Here is a 16,193-nt window from a genome sequence, read left to right as displayed (position 1 = left end):
AGCCTCGTAACTCTTTAAGTTGATGTACCTCGAGCGGCAAAGGTACATCGTGGTGGATAAAATACTAGCTACTGGACGAAATGGAATTTGGATTGAAAATGAATTTAACTCTAGGTTAAATATAAAAATGACAAAGTATATTACAAAAAAGAAAGCTGTTACAATTGTAGATGTGTAATCGCGGTACCTAAGTCCCGTGCTCTCGGTTTTGACGCACTGAGAAATGCGGGGGTTCGTACAGTCTGACGGTTTGACAAGAACGATACGTAGTCTATAGCTTGCCGACTTTGGTTGCGTACTGTCCGCTGAGGGATGAAAACGGGGCCCTTTTATACACTGAAATTCGGTGGAAATCTGGGGGTAGGAATGTGTCTACGGTTTTTTGTGAAGTTTTTGATGCGTGGGAAACTACGACGCTCGGCGTCTTCTGTTTATTGGAGACGCGCGGCGCCTTCTGTTTATCTAAAACGCGGCGGATGCGTATAGAGTGGGTATAGATGCGTACTCCCCTAATCTGTAGGGGAGATTAGAATTTTTCTGGAAATGGAATACTTGAAAAATACACGGTACGACCGGGTTGGTACGTAACACTTACCAGGAAAAGTCGCAAGTCTAAGTTACACCACCGTCTGTATACTGTAGTTAGTCGCTGCGCACACAAATATTTCCATGGGTAGCGCGCCGTGCTCAAACTTGCATAGTTTACGTCTGACATTGTGCCCCGTTACGGCAAACAACAATGTTATTTCAAGTGACTGGAATGCGTCATTCCGTATAATCGAGTGCTATTAAATTCTTCAGGCTGTAGCGTGAACGCACGGCACGGCGAACGGATATCCCGAGCCGGCCATTTTGTCCCGACGCGACGGCGTGCGTTGCAGTTCGCTTTATATATTGCGCCGTTGATTAAATATTCCGTCTATCATCGGCCCGTCGAACAGCAGCGCTGATTGAGTGCCATCATATCGGATTGTTCCGCCGTGTTGTTCCAACGGCGCGCCATTTCCACGGGGTTGCGGATCGGGTGTTTGCGTTGGCGCCAAACACACGGGCCATTTGTTCGACCGAGCCGGTCCAGCGCTGCTGCGATTCCATAGAATCTGGTACACTGAAGGAGTCTATCGAGTTTCCTTTCGTGCTTATTACGCGATGGCGGGGCTCGCTCCCCGATAAACTGTTGATCGTTCGCCGATAAACGTCTGCGAAAATTTATATCGTTGCCGTTGCCGTTGCCGTTGCCGTTGCCGAGGCAAACAACGGCTGCGCGGATACACCGGCAAATAATCGCAGTTCGTATTGACACAGCGACAGGTTATCTTGCAATTGTAAATGCGACCCGGCTGAAACGAACTCGGAACGCCGCGTGCCGAATGCTCGCGGCTCGGCACGATAATGTTCACTGGCGTTTTTGTTTGTTGTGCCGCTTCGCTGTTTGGGATTCCGCTAAACAGTCGGCGGGGAATGGAACCTTTAAGGCATAAACACGGCGTTGCCACGTCGTGGAAAATGGAAACATCGTTGGGAAAATAATAGACTGAAATCCGCGTGACAATGTATGACAGCGTGGCATTTCAATATAAACAACTAGACTATAGATTTTATATTCATGGCAAAGTTGAGTAGTCGCTAGTGAAAACAGCAGAAAGTATAAGAAAATTAAATCCTTTGTCTAATGACAACTTTACCTAAAGGAACTTGCGTTAGATAATAAAACAGATTTGAAGCGATAAAACTACGTGAACCCGTTCTCTTTAACTCTCAAATCATTTCACGTGACTTTAACGGTGCGACGTTTAATGGCGCCAAAGGGCGCCGCCGTCTACGCATTTGAATAACACTTTACGACTGGAATCGTTCAAAAGTTGTATGTAGATGCGGGAAAGGTTGTTTACTTCGCGGGCAAAAGTTTGCAGATGCATCAGCGAAACCGCGATACCGAAGATCTATTCGTCTTCGGTGGCCGGACAGGTCGCCGAATAGCGCGAGAAAATGGCGTCTGCTCGCCGGCGAGGAGACACCATTATAAGCGAATCAGCGCCGCCGCGACGTCGATCGCGGAGGACACGCTCGTTCCGTTTTAGCGACACTCGGCGTGGAAGTTTCGAAAATGGAAGGCACTAACGCGAGCCGAAATCCTCGGATGTCCTTCGGCGGTCTGCGAGAAGTTGCGCACGGAGCTCGTTTCCGTAGATCGAACTTTTGTTTAGAGAGAATCTCCCTTTCATGTAAAACCGGTAACAACCCCCCCCCCCCGAATGACGAAACTCCGGCGCACTTTCGACACGACGCCTGGAAACGCTTTAAACAGTCCCAATTGTCGAGTAGTCGAATTAAATTAACAACTACTGGTGGCTGACGTGATCGGCGTGGATCTTCAAAGAGGGAAAGAAGGTGAATGCACGTTAATGCGTCATCTCAAACCCTTGCAGTACTTTAATCTTCGCGGTTACAATGATTAAATAATTTTCGATTGGAATAATTTCTTAGAGGAGAAATAAAATTAATATTTATAGTGTGCTTACAATTACTTCAATGCTTAAATATTATTGGCAAAAAGACGAAATAACATTCATACTTAACAGGTTATTGCTAGAAATCATAATCACGAGAAAGACTCATCAAAGTACGACAAGGGGTTAATATCTCTTCCAATAACGATGTTACAAGAAATATTGTACGTGGAATATGATTGATAGAGGCCTTCATTTTTCTCATATTTATTATAGCTATTTCTTTTCGTAATTTTCGAGGTCATCGACGATAATTTGCATGAAACCGTATACATTCCTTTACGGCGTCGTAGAACAATCGTTTAAATACTTTCAGATATGCTTAACGACCTTTCCTTCGACCGACCTTTCGTATCAAAGTTCACGTTTACAATCAAAGGCAATTTCAAAGCTTCAAAGTTATATTCTTATACCTCTAGCGTAATTCCAAGCGATTATATTAGGTTGGTGCACATCAAATGTCGGATGTTTACGTAAATATATAAAACTGTATATCTTTTTTCAAAAGCTGTTGATTTAATCAAAATTCGTCCCGTTTGCTTTACTACACCTTTTTCAACGAGATTTCAAAAAAAAATGCCTGTCTTAAACAAATTCTGATCTTTAGAATTAATAAACTGTGATATGGAATATTTCAGAGTGTCTTCATTTATATACTATTTAGCCCGTAAAAACTGTCCTAAATGTTTAAAATAGCGAAAGTCGCCTGGCGAAAGATCTATATTTTACTTCATTTAATATCGCAATTGATTTGTACGACGTATGCGTAGTTTTTGTGGGCTAAACAGTATGTAAATGGAGACAGTATGAAAAATTCCATACTACAGTTTATTGACCCGAAAAATCAGAATTTCTTGAGGACAGACATTTATGAATTAAAATCGCGTTGGGAAAAGTGTATTGAAACAAACGGGGCACATTTTGATTAAATCGATAGCTTTTGAAAAAAGATATGCAGTATTATATACTCGCTTAAAAATTCGACATTTCATATGCACCAACCTAATAATACTATAATAACATACGGAATTTTATGGCCCGAATTCGTTTCGTGCGCAACAATTGGACGTCCCATCTCTCGTGTAAGGGTCCGTCATGCGAGATTTCCAAGGATGTTCATTCAAGAGATTCCTGAGGCCCTCGTCCCTTTATCCAAAGATCTGTGCCCGGTTTATCCTGAAATATTCCCGGCTTTCCGGTTCGCGGTTTGCTTGTTGCGCGTGTTTCACGGGACAGCGGGCCAGAGGGAAACCCCCATTTCTGTGGCTCGTATTCCGCAATATTTTGTTCCGCGTGCCGGACGTCCTTTCGTGAAACGTCAGGTGGCTCGTTGCCGCGTCACTTCGATCGCCTAAAAAAAAATATTAACGCGGCAGATGGACCGTAAAAAACGCCACCCCCGATCATGTGACCCGGATCGGCGAACAATAGGCCGAAGATTGACAATTTTTTATCAATTGCAATTTTTGACCAGTTGACAATTTTTGACCAAAATACAGAACTTTGTTAAATTATTCTAGAACTTAGTAATTTAAGGTCGCTGATCATGAATTTGAGGAATTGAAATTCAAAATGGCGGCTTCGATGAACGATACAAAGGTTATTTATCCTAACACCGATTAGTTAGGCATTTACACTGAATCTGATAAAAATGCATCGAATAAAAGTCAACCCCTTGCATTACGACTTCTTTAACGCTGCGTTGATTAACACTTATTTGTCTTTAGTATTTTCCTTACTAAGACCACATAATTTTTATTTCTTGTATTGTCTTTGCTTACTTCTGTTTCTAAACTTTGATAACAGAAATATAAAAGAATTAATTTAGAGATAAAAAAAAATAAAAGAATTCAATATGATTTCGATTTAGAAGAAATGAATCGTATTCATATTTAGCTATCTTTATCACGAGTCTGACACGTTGTTGTAGTCATTAAAGATTGGCTTGACATGAACGAAGTGCGATCATCAAAGTGCGTGAACAGAATAAAAAGAACGAACAAGCAAACAAATATGCCTAGTAAATAAAGCGCGGCATCGAAAGAACTACATAAACAAATACGCAGGAAAACCGTGTAGAAACCGACACAGTGAAACGCCGCGTCGGTTAGTATCCCGGTGTTAAGCATAAGCCGCCGTTGGAACAGGTCGTTTCGGGAGAGAGGAAGTCGTTTCATGGGGGAGGGCGGTGGTTTCGGGGTGGATCCGGGCGGCGCGCCGCGGCGTTCCTTTTCCTCTTGCCGTTTTAATGACAGCGTCGGAAGCGGCGCGACCCGCGCGAGACGACGCCTCTCGGGGGAAAGTTTCCGGCCGACTTCGTGCCGTCCGCGACCGCGTTCGCGGAAACTTGAAAAACTCCGGAGGTTCTCTCGGGCGGTGAAACGAGAGCCGATCGATGTTCGACGCCCGGTCCTTTTGTTCTGCGAGGACTTTACCGTGCTGGGAAACTCGTTAAAACTCGTCCGCGTAACGGCGAAACGTACGCAAGGGTATATAAACGTTCGCGCGGCCGCCAGTTCGTCGATAAATATGGCTGCGACCGGATAAATATTCATAAATATCCGTAAATCCGCGGGCACCGTGCACCGTGCACGCGGCGACTATTTTTATCGATTTCGTAAAACGGCGTCCGCGCGCGAGAAGCTCGCCTGCGTGTTCTGTCACGGCGGAAAAAGAGCTGGGCGAATGATTCTTCCTATTTATGATCGCCGCCGGTGCGTCGTAAATGCTGCCGTTTTATGGCCGTTGTTGTTGCGTTGTTACGCCGCGCGCAAAGTTGATAATGAATAGAACGATATTCGCGCAAAACTTTCCCGCGCCGGACAGCGGCGGCGGCGACGGCGGATGAACAGGCTTATCCGCGTTCCGGAGATCCTTTTCGAATGCAAGTGGAACGGGGATTCGAAGATTCGAGTCGTTTGGCGGTGACCCAGATTCTTTCGCGAATTTGACGATGCTGCAATTTCGACGACGGATCTTAACAAGATGCTGAATAATTCGTACGGCAACGAGAACCGGGGTAACGATGGCGCGGCATCCTCGCTGGAAACTTAGCGTCGTTCTTTCCGCGGGAATGCGACGCTTTAAAATTCAAACGCGCCGTCGCACGGTGGTTCTACTTGCAGAATTTACTGACGAGTTGTTATAACTTTTAAAACATTTGTGACATTGTAATGACATTTTTACTGAAAATAATTACTTAATAGTGATCTATAGCTGTTGATGATTAATTGATTCTTGCATTTGTTGAATGATAAATTACAATAAATATTCGTTGCTGTTTTCGGTTTAGAATAAATTGTTTAAAGCATATTTTATGGCACAGCGAAGGGAGAGTATGCACTTGAGCGACGCGTGACACGGTCGTCTTTAAATAATTATAACTTCGAAATCGGTTATTATAGGGACACGATTTTTTCATGGTTATTTAAAGCAAGCTGTATAGAAAATATTCTTTTTTATTAGAGCACGTAGACTGTTGCAGATTAAAAGTTATTCTCTGTCAGATTTAGTGAAATTTTTACATTTTTCAGGTATCTAGCAATGTTACCTTTTTTTGTATATTATTCTTAGTAACGACTAAGAAGATGTATGATCTCTTGTTAGGAAGACATTGTCTTTATAATGTAAAAAAATAGTGAAAATATGAAACATAATGAGTAAGACACTTCGAAAAAGATGAGTAGTTCCGTCAAGAGAAATATTCTACTCTCGAAATGCTTAAATTTATAATATTTATAGTAACTAAGATATTTATTCACTTTCATTAATTTCCTCATTTCTGAGGTCCATAAACCTTGACATTGAATATTAAATATTAAATATTGGACACTAAATATTCAACATTGAATATTAAATATTGAACACTAAATATTCAACATTGAATATTAAATATTGAACACTAAATATTCAACATTGAATATTAAATATTAAATATTGAATATTGACAACATCCCGCCATTACTAAAAATCTAGTAAACATTCGCTGAAACGTCAATGCCTAAACTTCCTTTACATGAAGTTTAAAAGAGACTTCAATGATTCAGAATATTTCCACAGCGGTAGAATAAACAGCGTAGAAAATTTCACCGTCGTACTAAATTGTCGTGCTTATTGTTCGCATTGCAGGAGACTTGTTCGTGGTGGTGTTCAGCCTGGACTGCCGGGAGTCCTTCGAAGAGGCCATCAGGCTGCGTGAATCGATCCTGGAGTCTAAAGTGAGCGCGACCCAGAGCGCCACGAAGAGCCGCAGCAAGAGTCACTTCAATCTGAAGGTTCCCATGGTCATCGTCGGGAACAAGTGCGACAAGGACGTGAGGTACGACGAGCCATTTTCTTGCCTCCGCGCGCGCCAACTATAATTAGAATACCAATTGCCTGTTCGCCCGTTAAATATTCATACGCCTAATGAAGAGACGCGCGTGACGCCGCGGAATCGTCGAAAACGTAATTTACAATTCACCCGGTTAATCGTTTCACGGTACTCGCGGTTCGAACGCGCTTTTGTGCGTTTCACCGAGGGGGTTCCCATTTCTACAACGAAATAGAGATTTCGATACGGTGCGTAATTCTCGTTTCAGAGGTGACGGTAATAATTAATGTTCTCCGGAAGGCCGACACGGTCGCCCGGTGAAACGCGAGATTCTAGATAAAAATTGCCGCGCGCTTCTGCCGATTGCAGCGCGCGCCGAGTTAACAGCGGAGAAAACCCTCTTTTCGAGGAGGCGAATCTAGTTAAACGTCAGTTCCGTTCTGTCCGAGAAAATTCTCGACGTTCCACGGTCAAAAGATTCGCGTAACTAACGTTCATTTTCCTGTTCAACGATCCGGGGCCCGGGGTACTCCCACATTCATAATGAGTCAAAGCGATGTTTCGCGCGTTAATAACAGCGAAAATGTCCGGCCGACGTTTCGCAAATTGACAAAGGGAGCAGTGGAGTTACGGAGGGGCGCCGTCGCTCGTGTTTCCGCAGAACGGTGACCGTCGAGGAAGCCGAGGAGTACTGCAACAGCCAGGACGACTGTTGCATCTTCGTCGAGGTATCCGCCAAGAGGAACTTCCACGTCGAGGAGCTGTTTTACCAGCTGTTCGTGGTTGCCGGTTTGCCCCTGGAAATGGCGCCCAATCATCACAGAAAGGTCCCGCTCACCTTCGGTTCACCTACGATGCTGCCGCCGTCGCAGGTGCGTTGCTTCTTCGCTCTCTTACGACCGGTGATCACTTTATTTAACGAGTCAACGAGATGGAACAGCCGCTCCGTTTTTGCCCCGTAAATTCACGAACGCTCGCTCGTTGTTCAACTACCGAGTTTACTTAAATTGAGTGCCGCCATTACAGGTTCGGGTGAGAGCAGAAATTATTTGGGACCGGGTCCCCTGCTTTGCGAACGTAAATAATTTTATGCGGTTGGTTATGCAACGGAATGGCGTAGAAGGTTTCATTTAGAAGGTTACGTTATATATTTGCGTAACTGCGACTCAATTTCTTGAATAATCGCTGGAAAATTTTTAGGAAACCCTTTTGGTTTTAATAATCTTGAACATTATTATCAACGACTGCTTATAACTTCGCGAAAAATCGTCGTAGACTGATAATCTTTTTTTTTTTTAATTATAACTTAAAGTTTCTAGTTTATCACAAAATTAATCGATTTTAAGTTTAACTTATCTTCGTCAAAGCAGCAATTTAAATGCGAGGCTGTCATATGGATAACTGCCGTCATTTGTCACGTTGAAAATTGCCAAGTTTGATAAAATGCACAGACTCTGTAAAATTTTTTTCAGAAATGCCGTTTGCAGCTGAACGAAGTTTGATCCTTCGCCTTTAATTTGACGAAAGAGAATCATGACTGTGATTTTTTTGTCACAAGGTTAAAGCACTTTAAAGTGACCCTTATCGATCAGATATGTCAGCCCCTCGGAAATGGGTGGAAAAAGAAAAATTCGAAGGAACTGAACGGATACTTTCAACAAATATTTTCGCTCCAACATTTTCAAGAAACTTATTACACTTTACACTGGCGAGAATTAGTAAACACTGTTTTTTAACATTTTATTAATTATTTACAATATTTAGAAGTGCCAATACGGGATGAGAAAAATGCGAGATTTAAAATACTGTAACTTTGAGAGAAAAAATCGCAACCAAGTTTCGTTTCCTTTAAATTAAAGAGGAAGGATTAAGCTTAATTCTGTTATAAGCGGAATCTCTGAGAAAAATTTTACAAGGTTCATGTGTTACATGGTAACTTGGTCACTTGGTAACTTTCAATATGGAAAACATTGCCTCGTATTTAAATTGTTGCATTTGCGAGGCTAAGTCAAATTTAAAATCAAGAAATCTTACCTTAAAATAGAAGCTTTAAGCTTTAATTTAAAGAAAATATTATTCTTCTACGACAATTTTTCGCGGAGTTATAATCAATCAAAAGTTGACAAATTTCGCCTACAACCCTCCGAAGCTACAATTACATTAAACGATGCAATACACCCTCGGTCATATAACGGTTCCTTAACATATGAAATGATTAAGCTTTCGAGCCGTCTTGTTAGAAAGTGTACGAGCAATTGTCGCAGAGGAGGGCGGTAATGAGCAGAAAGAAAGCGACGCGCAGCGTTCCACGGCTAATTCCGCGCTCTTCCCGGTCGTGTATTCTCGGGCATAGCGCTTCGGGTTCGCCAGGGGTCTGAAAGTGGGACGTTTTGTTTTGCAGCCGCGCCACAAAGCCACCCTGAGCATAAAGCGTCGGCTGAGCGACGCCTGCGGCGTCGTGGCGCCGAACGTACGCCGGCCCAGCATCAGAACGGACCTGATGATCATGAGGACGAAAACGTGTTCGCTCGCGGCCGGCCACGAGAACAACGCGCCCGGCTCGAGGATAACGCTCCGGACATCGGACACCAGGAAGACGTGCTCCATTCAGTGATACATCCCCGACTGCTTCGCGCGTCACGAAACGAAACGACGGGCCCGGGCCCGCGGACGATCTTCGCGAGCGACACAGCACTAATTACTCTAACGCACAAGAATTGTTGACACTTACGTGAAGAGGGGAACTTGCGGCGACGTTCGCGCCGCTCGCGAAACTCGCCAACCCGATCTGCGATCGCGGAAAAATCTGCATTTGAAAGAGCGACGTCCTGCGTTGACGTAGATCGATGACTATGGATCGTCGATCAAATTTTTGAGCTCTCAGAAACCGCGATGGACGCCATACCGGAGGTGCAAAATGCCGGAAGGGGTGGGTCAAATTGCACGTGTTCTGTTAGCTTGGCAGATTTTTCTTGCGAGTTCGATTCTCTCTCTCTCTCTCCTCTCTCTTTCAGGTGTATCTTGATTTTTCGTCGCGGTTCAAAGTTTCTTTCGCTACAGTTATGCTATATCGTAGTGGCGGATATAGTAGATATCGTAGACTGCTATTATAAGATGAGTTAGAATTCAGGCGGATGGTTACTTGATGCATTTATGGGAATCTGACTCAGTCAAAGATTTAATTATAATTGAGATATAAGGGAATATAGGGCATTGATTATTGAAAATATGATTATTTACGGAGGAGACGTTGTCATTTCATTTGTATATCTTAGGATTAACTTGAACGATTTTTATTTTACATCAAGATTCTTCTGGTTTTAATTATTTATTGATTAAATTTCACTAATTAGATTGCTGATTTATGAAGTGAGAGTCCTCGATCTCCAACGATTCTTACGATAAGTTGCTTTCGCACATCGGCAATCTTCAATAATTTAACTGTCCTTAAATATATCGTGTGATAGCAAAATTTATTTATCTCGTCACTATTTTAATTAACTATTTTAAGGTGTCCTGTAAAAAGTGTCATCCGCGCTAAATCTCAATATGTAGAATAAGATGTTAAAATAGCAATTCACTATCCTATCGCGAAATCTAGCCGTTCAATTTTCATGAAACTTTTTTCTAAATTTCTTCGGCTCTGTCTGACTTTTGCAGTCGCTAATTCAATGCTTTATAATTTCTTCCTGAGAATAAAACAAGCTGTTAGCCGATCCAGAAAATTCTCGATACACTTCGAAGAGAAGAAAGCTATGTTAAAGCATAAGCGACGGTTTAATCTCACCAACCGGACAAGGAACGGCAAATCGGGATTGGTGACGTTGAAATCGCGTGAACGGGAAATTTTGTAACGGTGAACTTGACACGAGGAGACCTCAGAAACGATAACTAATTTGTTATCCGAACTAGGGAAAAGGTATTTCCCTGTTGCTCGCGTGTCGTCGCGAGCGAAGATCGTCGCAAGACAAGGAAACGTTCCAACCGACCACGCTGCTCGCCTTAATTAATTAAAAAAAAAAAAGGAATAGCTCTAGCCAATAGCGTTCTAGAGGTAACGTGTACTATTTGAAAAAAAAAAAAAAACTAAGATGTAACCGAGGACCGGGTTGAATTGAATTGATCTCGGCGACGATCCGGTCGGTAAACGCGACCGGTTTCCGGCGCTGCCGCGCGTGAGCCGTCAGAACTTTCGGCCATTTGTAATCGCGGACGTTGCTGCTTTTCGCACAGTTTTTCATCGGAGGCGGGCCAGGAGCCTCGGGGAAACGGATTAATGGCCGGGCAACGGCGAGAAACACCGCCGTCGACGGAGATGTCCGATTTTTCCTGGCCGGGAAGCAAACTCTCCGGCAGTTTAATTGCTTTCGCGAAGGCGTCCGATAAGTTCGTTCCGCAACGTCGTATTGTAGTCGAGTGGATTAGCGCCAAACCTAGCAGTCGGTAATTTTTGTTATTATAAAGGTAATTTATTCAAGTATTATTCAAGACTCATGACAGAGTCTTCAAAACTAGCAGAATTATGAAACAAGAATACGGTCGTTTCGACCGCGGTAGGTTTGGCGTTAATTTAAAACTGAAGGAAAAATAACGAACATATTGACGGTGGACTTTGTTCATTTGGCGTTAATCTTATCGAACAGTAAAATTGCTCGACGCGCATCACCTGGCAACAGTGAAAATACAATTAATTTAGATCGCGTACAGTTTTCGTTAAAGTCGTTCGAATAATGTGATGTATGCAATTTTCCACGAGAAATTTCTCAATTGTTCTAATAATTTCAAAATAAGGATCCTGTGCGTGTTTCCTGCGTTCCCAAAGAGATTGTTGCCTGGAGCCATCCGTCATAAAATAATTTACTCTAGAACAACCCCGTGGGGTTTGCCGGCGCCTCCGCAACATTTTTAAATTGCTGCAACCGTGTAAATAAATATTAAAACATTGTAGTTTTCCTTGTCCTCCCATCTCATGCCGTACTACATATTTTATATTTCGAAAATAATAAATAATATTTTAATTACTAAGATTCTATTTTAAGTTAACCGCAACTCCGCGACACTATCAGTGCCGAAAAATAGAAGAGGGTCGTTCTAGAGTTAATAAATTATATTGAATTAATAAAAAACTGGAATAACTTAATTAAATTCCGAAAAATAGAATAATTTACAGGAAATGTACGTCTGCGTTCGACTAAAGCAACGTGTGATCATTTCGAATGATGCGACCGTTACATTGTAACAAATCACGGCGGTTTCTTTCGTGCTGGAAAATAAATGTTCTCCATGAAACCGCAGGAATAAGAGAGAAAAGAGAGAGAGAGAGAGAGATAAAGCTGTAAAACATTGTACTATTCTTGCTGTGGCTTCGTGAATAAATTTGTATCGAGGAGAAACGTGTGGCGACCTCGGGAAGACAGGAAAACATCGATCGGCGAACAGAATGCTGTTCACCGTTGGAAAACGTCGCGTCCGCCGTTCGTCGGTAGAATATTTTGTTAGCTAAATTCCTCATCGATTCCCAAAGGCGACCGTAACGAATGGCCGTCGCGATTGCGAGAGATCAACGTGTCCGGCAGAGGCGGTCCGCGCGAGGCATATGGCCGACCCCACCGTTCGCGACCGTCGGATCTCCGTTCAAGCTTTGTTTCCGAAGCCGATGCAAAACCGAACACCGTATACGTGTATATGTATATAGTTAATTGATTCATATTGCGCCGACCGTGCCGTCGCGGCGACCGATACCACTCGATCGACGCGCTCGATCGATCGATCGATCGATCGGTCGGTAAGCTTTCAGCCCTCTCTCAACCCCCGCGCGCGCGCGCGCGCGCGAACATCGTTGGAACTTGGAAGCCGGCGGAAAGCCGGAATCTTCCGGGCGCATCGATTCTAATTAATTTCGGATGGCCCCGAATTCCCCGCTCGACGGTTCCCGCCGAATTTCGCGGAAAGTTTCCCCCGACGCATCACGGCCAAATATCCATGAAATCGTGCCCGAGCTTTCTCGAGCTTCCAACTGTTCAACCGTGTTCGATCGAGAGGTCTCCCGGGTAACCGGGGAGGGCCTGCCTCTTCTCGAGTCGTCCCGTCGCGTTCGTTGCTGATCGATAACGAAAAACGACCGGTGGTACACCGCGATCATTGTAAACGAAACGCGCGCGCGCGCGCGCGCTGAAGAACAGGAAACAACACGCGCGGAAGAAGCGGCTTTCCGTGCGCGCCGCCCCCGCCCCCTAATTTTTCGGACCAATGACGTTCCGTTTTCTTGTAATAAATGCGTAAACGAGGCCCGTGGTGTTTTCTTTCCTGACTTTGTCGAGCTAGTATCGAGACGCCGCCGAATGGCGAAAGCTTTTTCTAGCTGTTCGAGCATCGAGAGGTGCTTTGGAGAAGCCGATTCCTTCTTTCTTCTGGATGGGATCCACTTGTTGGTTCAGCAAAGTGTTAGGCAACTCTTGATGCACTTGTTCGGTTCCAGGACGACGGTAATGCTACAGGAATGCGAACACGTAATCGCCAGACTGCGGATTTTCGTGCAGAATAGATACGATTTATATTAATTATAATAATCATGAGTTAAATAGAAAAGGCCGAGACGATTAATATGGTCGAAACTGTGCTTAGGGTGTTTTTAGTGACTCTTGTACTGATTTATAATTGATAGCCAAGAAAAATTCATCTGTGAAAAATTTTAATCCTATAACTTGTCCGAGGGGTAGTTACAGGGTTAATTAAATCGCGCGCTTTTCAGCCGGTTTTCTTTCCTCGGTGGTTTCCTAAAATTATGTGGACATCTTTAGCTTATTTTGGGCGTGAAACTGCATGCTATAGAATTTTTTCAGATTTTTCAGTCGCAAGCTATAGTTATCAAAAATGGAAAACTAAGAAAGAATCGGAAAATTAAAGATTTCTCGGAAACTGAAGTGTGGAATATTTTTAAATTAATTTTCTGATGTGGTACTATCACTAGCAGTGAGCTCAATTTTTTTCAGAATTTTCTGGCAAATTTGCCATTATTAAAAAAAAAAATGAAAAATGAATTTAGCAACGTTTTTACTATGAGAAATAGAATTACTACTTATTGGGTTTACCACAGGCGTAAATTAAGTATCTTTATTGCATTGAAATAAGCAATCTTTAGCCTAGAAAATTCAAGCGTTTTATTATCGAGTGTTTTACTTAACATTTTATCGATCGGTCGTAAAAATTTAACTGAATGTTGAATTTTCGTTTCTATTTTGACTTTATTTTATTATTAATCGCGAGAGATATTTAATATTTAGGAAATTATACAGTAATAGCGAAGCTTACAGTAACACAATCTAACACGTTTATTTTAATAGTTGATATTAAATTATTGGTTATCATGACAACCGATTTATAGGTTACCAATCAGGAGAAATAGCCAATTTATAGGTTACCGGCCGTTAAACTGTTAAGAGACAAGGTTAATGTATACCAGAATCGAACAATCAACAAGTCGTTTTCGAGTGTTTACTAAAAAATTTCCTCCAGTATCTAACAAACAATGCATTTATCAAACGGCAAATGTTCGCGGAAAGATGGTGAAATGAAATTAGCGGGACCGCCGTTCTCAACGGAGTTCGTTCACGACGAAGGATAAGGTACGTAGGTCGGAAATTCGTTTGTAAGAAGGTTCAAAGGGTCAACGAAAGCTGATTTAATCGTCGTGTTTTATTTATCGCGACGCTGCGGTTCCGAGGTGAACTTTAACCCCGGGCCACCGTTGTCAACTTCCGGAAAAGACAACTCCTACTCCGGCGGTATTAAGACGTCTGCGAAATTCATTAAGGGGCCACGCGCGCTAATTGACCTTTCCCGCTGTTACGGATTCATCGGTGCTTGTTAACTGTCCAAACGAACTGCCGCCGCGTACTTTTTAACGATCTCGTTGAAATATTGATAAGGAGCCGCATACGCATCGGCTCGAGTGGAATGCAAACCTTCGGAACCGCATCGATTTCCTCGCAAAAAAAAACGCTCAATTACTTCGTCGTCTGGATCGCAGGTAGGATTTCTGTATCAGTGTACCACTACCCCCGAAATGCAGGATCCGTCGTGACCCGGTTGCAGAAATTGCCCGCGATTTTTCACGATATTCTCCATTACGATTCTCTTTACCGCGTAGTCGCCATTTTAAACAACGCTTACAGATACTTTAAAATTATACATAATTAAACATTTATAGCTACATATTATAATTAAATAATAGATATACGTACAGAGTAAAACCTGACAGATTTTTCTGAATTAATTTTTGCAATAAATCTGTATGATATAAAGTTATGTGACTTTTAGAATTTTTTGAAGAAACACCTCAGGTATACGTATAACCGTATTTAGAATAGCATAATTGTTTATGCATTTATGACAATATTGAAATGTATAAGAAGCAAAGTTATCGCGTTAACAGATAGCATCACCTTTTTCGCACATGTCTTGTGATTGGCAGAAGAAGTTTTGTTAATTAGTTACACAATCACCTATAAATATGTTAATCTATCTTCTGACGGCTATTAAAAGCTGATGTGCTAAATGTTAAAGGATTGCTTCAACTGAAATGATACGAATCGGATAAACGTATTAAGGATTGCTTATATTTATATAATAAAATTATATTATATAAATAATAGAATAATAGAACATAATAAAATTATATTATATAAATAATAGAATAATAGAATATAATAGAATTATATTATATAAATATACATTATAGAATTTATAAAGATTGCTTAAATTAAAACATTAGAGATCCTAAAAATACTCCCAAAAATTACTTAATCTAGAGTCATAAAAATCCAAAAGTTATAAACAAATAAATATGGAAACAAACTCCGCATACCATGGCTTTCACAGTTAAATTTTAGCACCCTCGACATCGCCTAATCAATGAAAGACAATTGACACGATTGCCTTTGCTTATAGCAGAAGTTTATTAGCTCGTTCCGTGGAGCAGGCTCTCGGAGACTCATGGAATAACAATTGCAGAGGCTCGGATAGTTACCCCGTGAATGTTTGGCCGAATGGTTTACCCGATGGTTGGTCCACACCGTCGCAAACATGGCGACGCAGAGCTCGCATTCGGGGAGCGAAGAGGACTGCGGACAGTTTACGGTGGATGCAGCCGGCGACGCTGAAATAAGCGAGCGTGACGCGGCAAAAGTAAACGGTGAGCAAGTAAAAACGTAATTGTTGCAGCTTTTTACGTTCTCCGGTGACAACGGCCCACAGCCCGGCGGGTAATTGCAATTCGTCCGAGCTGTCCTATTACCGAAAGGCGGTCTCGGTCTCTGGCGGCCGCGCGTTTAAACAACGGTGTCTTTATTTCCCAGCTCGCGATGCCACGG

The 16,193-nt window shown here is 42.5% G+C and overlaps 1 protein-coding gene across 1 annotated transcript in view; it reads left to right on the top strand.

Annotated features, from left to right (window-relative positions):
- LOC144473299 (dexamethasone-induced Ras-related protein 1) overlaps positions 1-13,024 on the top strand; it is a 54,337-nt gene extending 41,313 nt beyond the window's left edge. The window contains exons 3-5 of the mRNA XM_078187071.1: positions 6,639-6,828; positions 7,484-7,694; positions 9,224-13,024. Of these exons, the coding sequence (XP_078043197.1) occupies positions 6,639-6,828; positions 7,484-7,694; positions 9,224-9,436 (614 nt within the window). The 3' untranslated portion in view covers positions 9,437-13,024. The remainder of the gene's footprint in view (positions 1-6,638; positions 6,829-7,483; positions 7,695-9,223) is intronic.
- The last annotated feature ends 3,169 nt before the right edge of the window (positions 13,025-16,193 follow it).

This window comes from Augochlora pura, chromosome 7 (genome assembly GCF_028453695.1).
Source record: "Augochlora pura isolate Apur16 chromosome 7, APUR_v2.2.1, whole genome shotgun sequence".
NCBI lineage: Eukaryota > Metazoa > Arthropoda > Insecta > Hymenoptera > Halictidae > Augochlora > Augochlora pura.
Note: the sequence above shows the minus strand (reverse complement) of the source record. Positions and strands in the feature narration are given on the sequence as shown.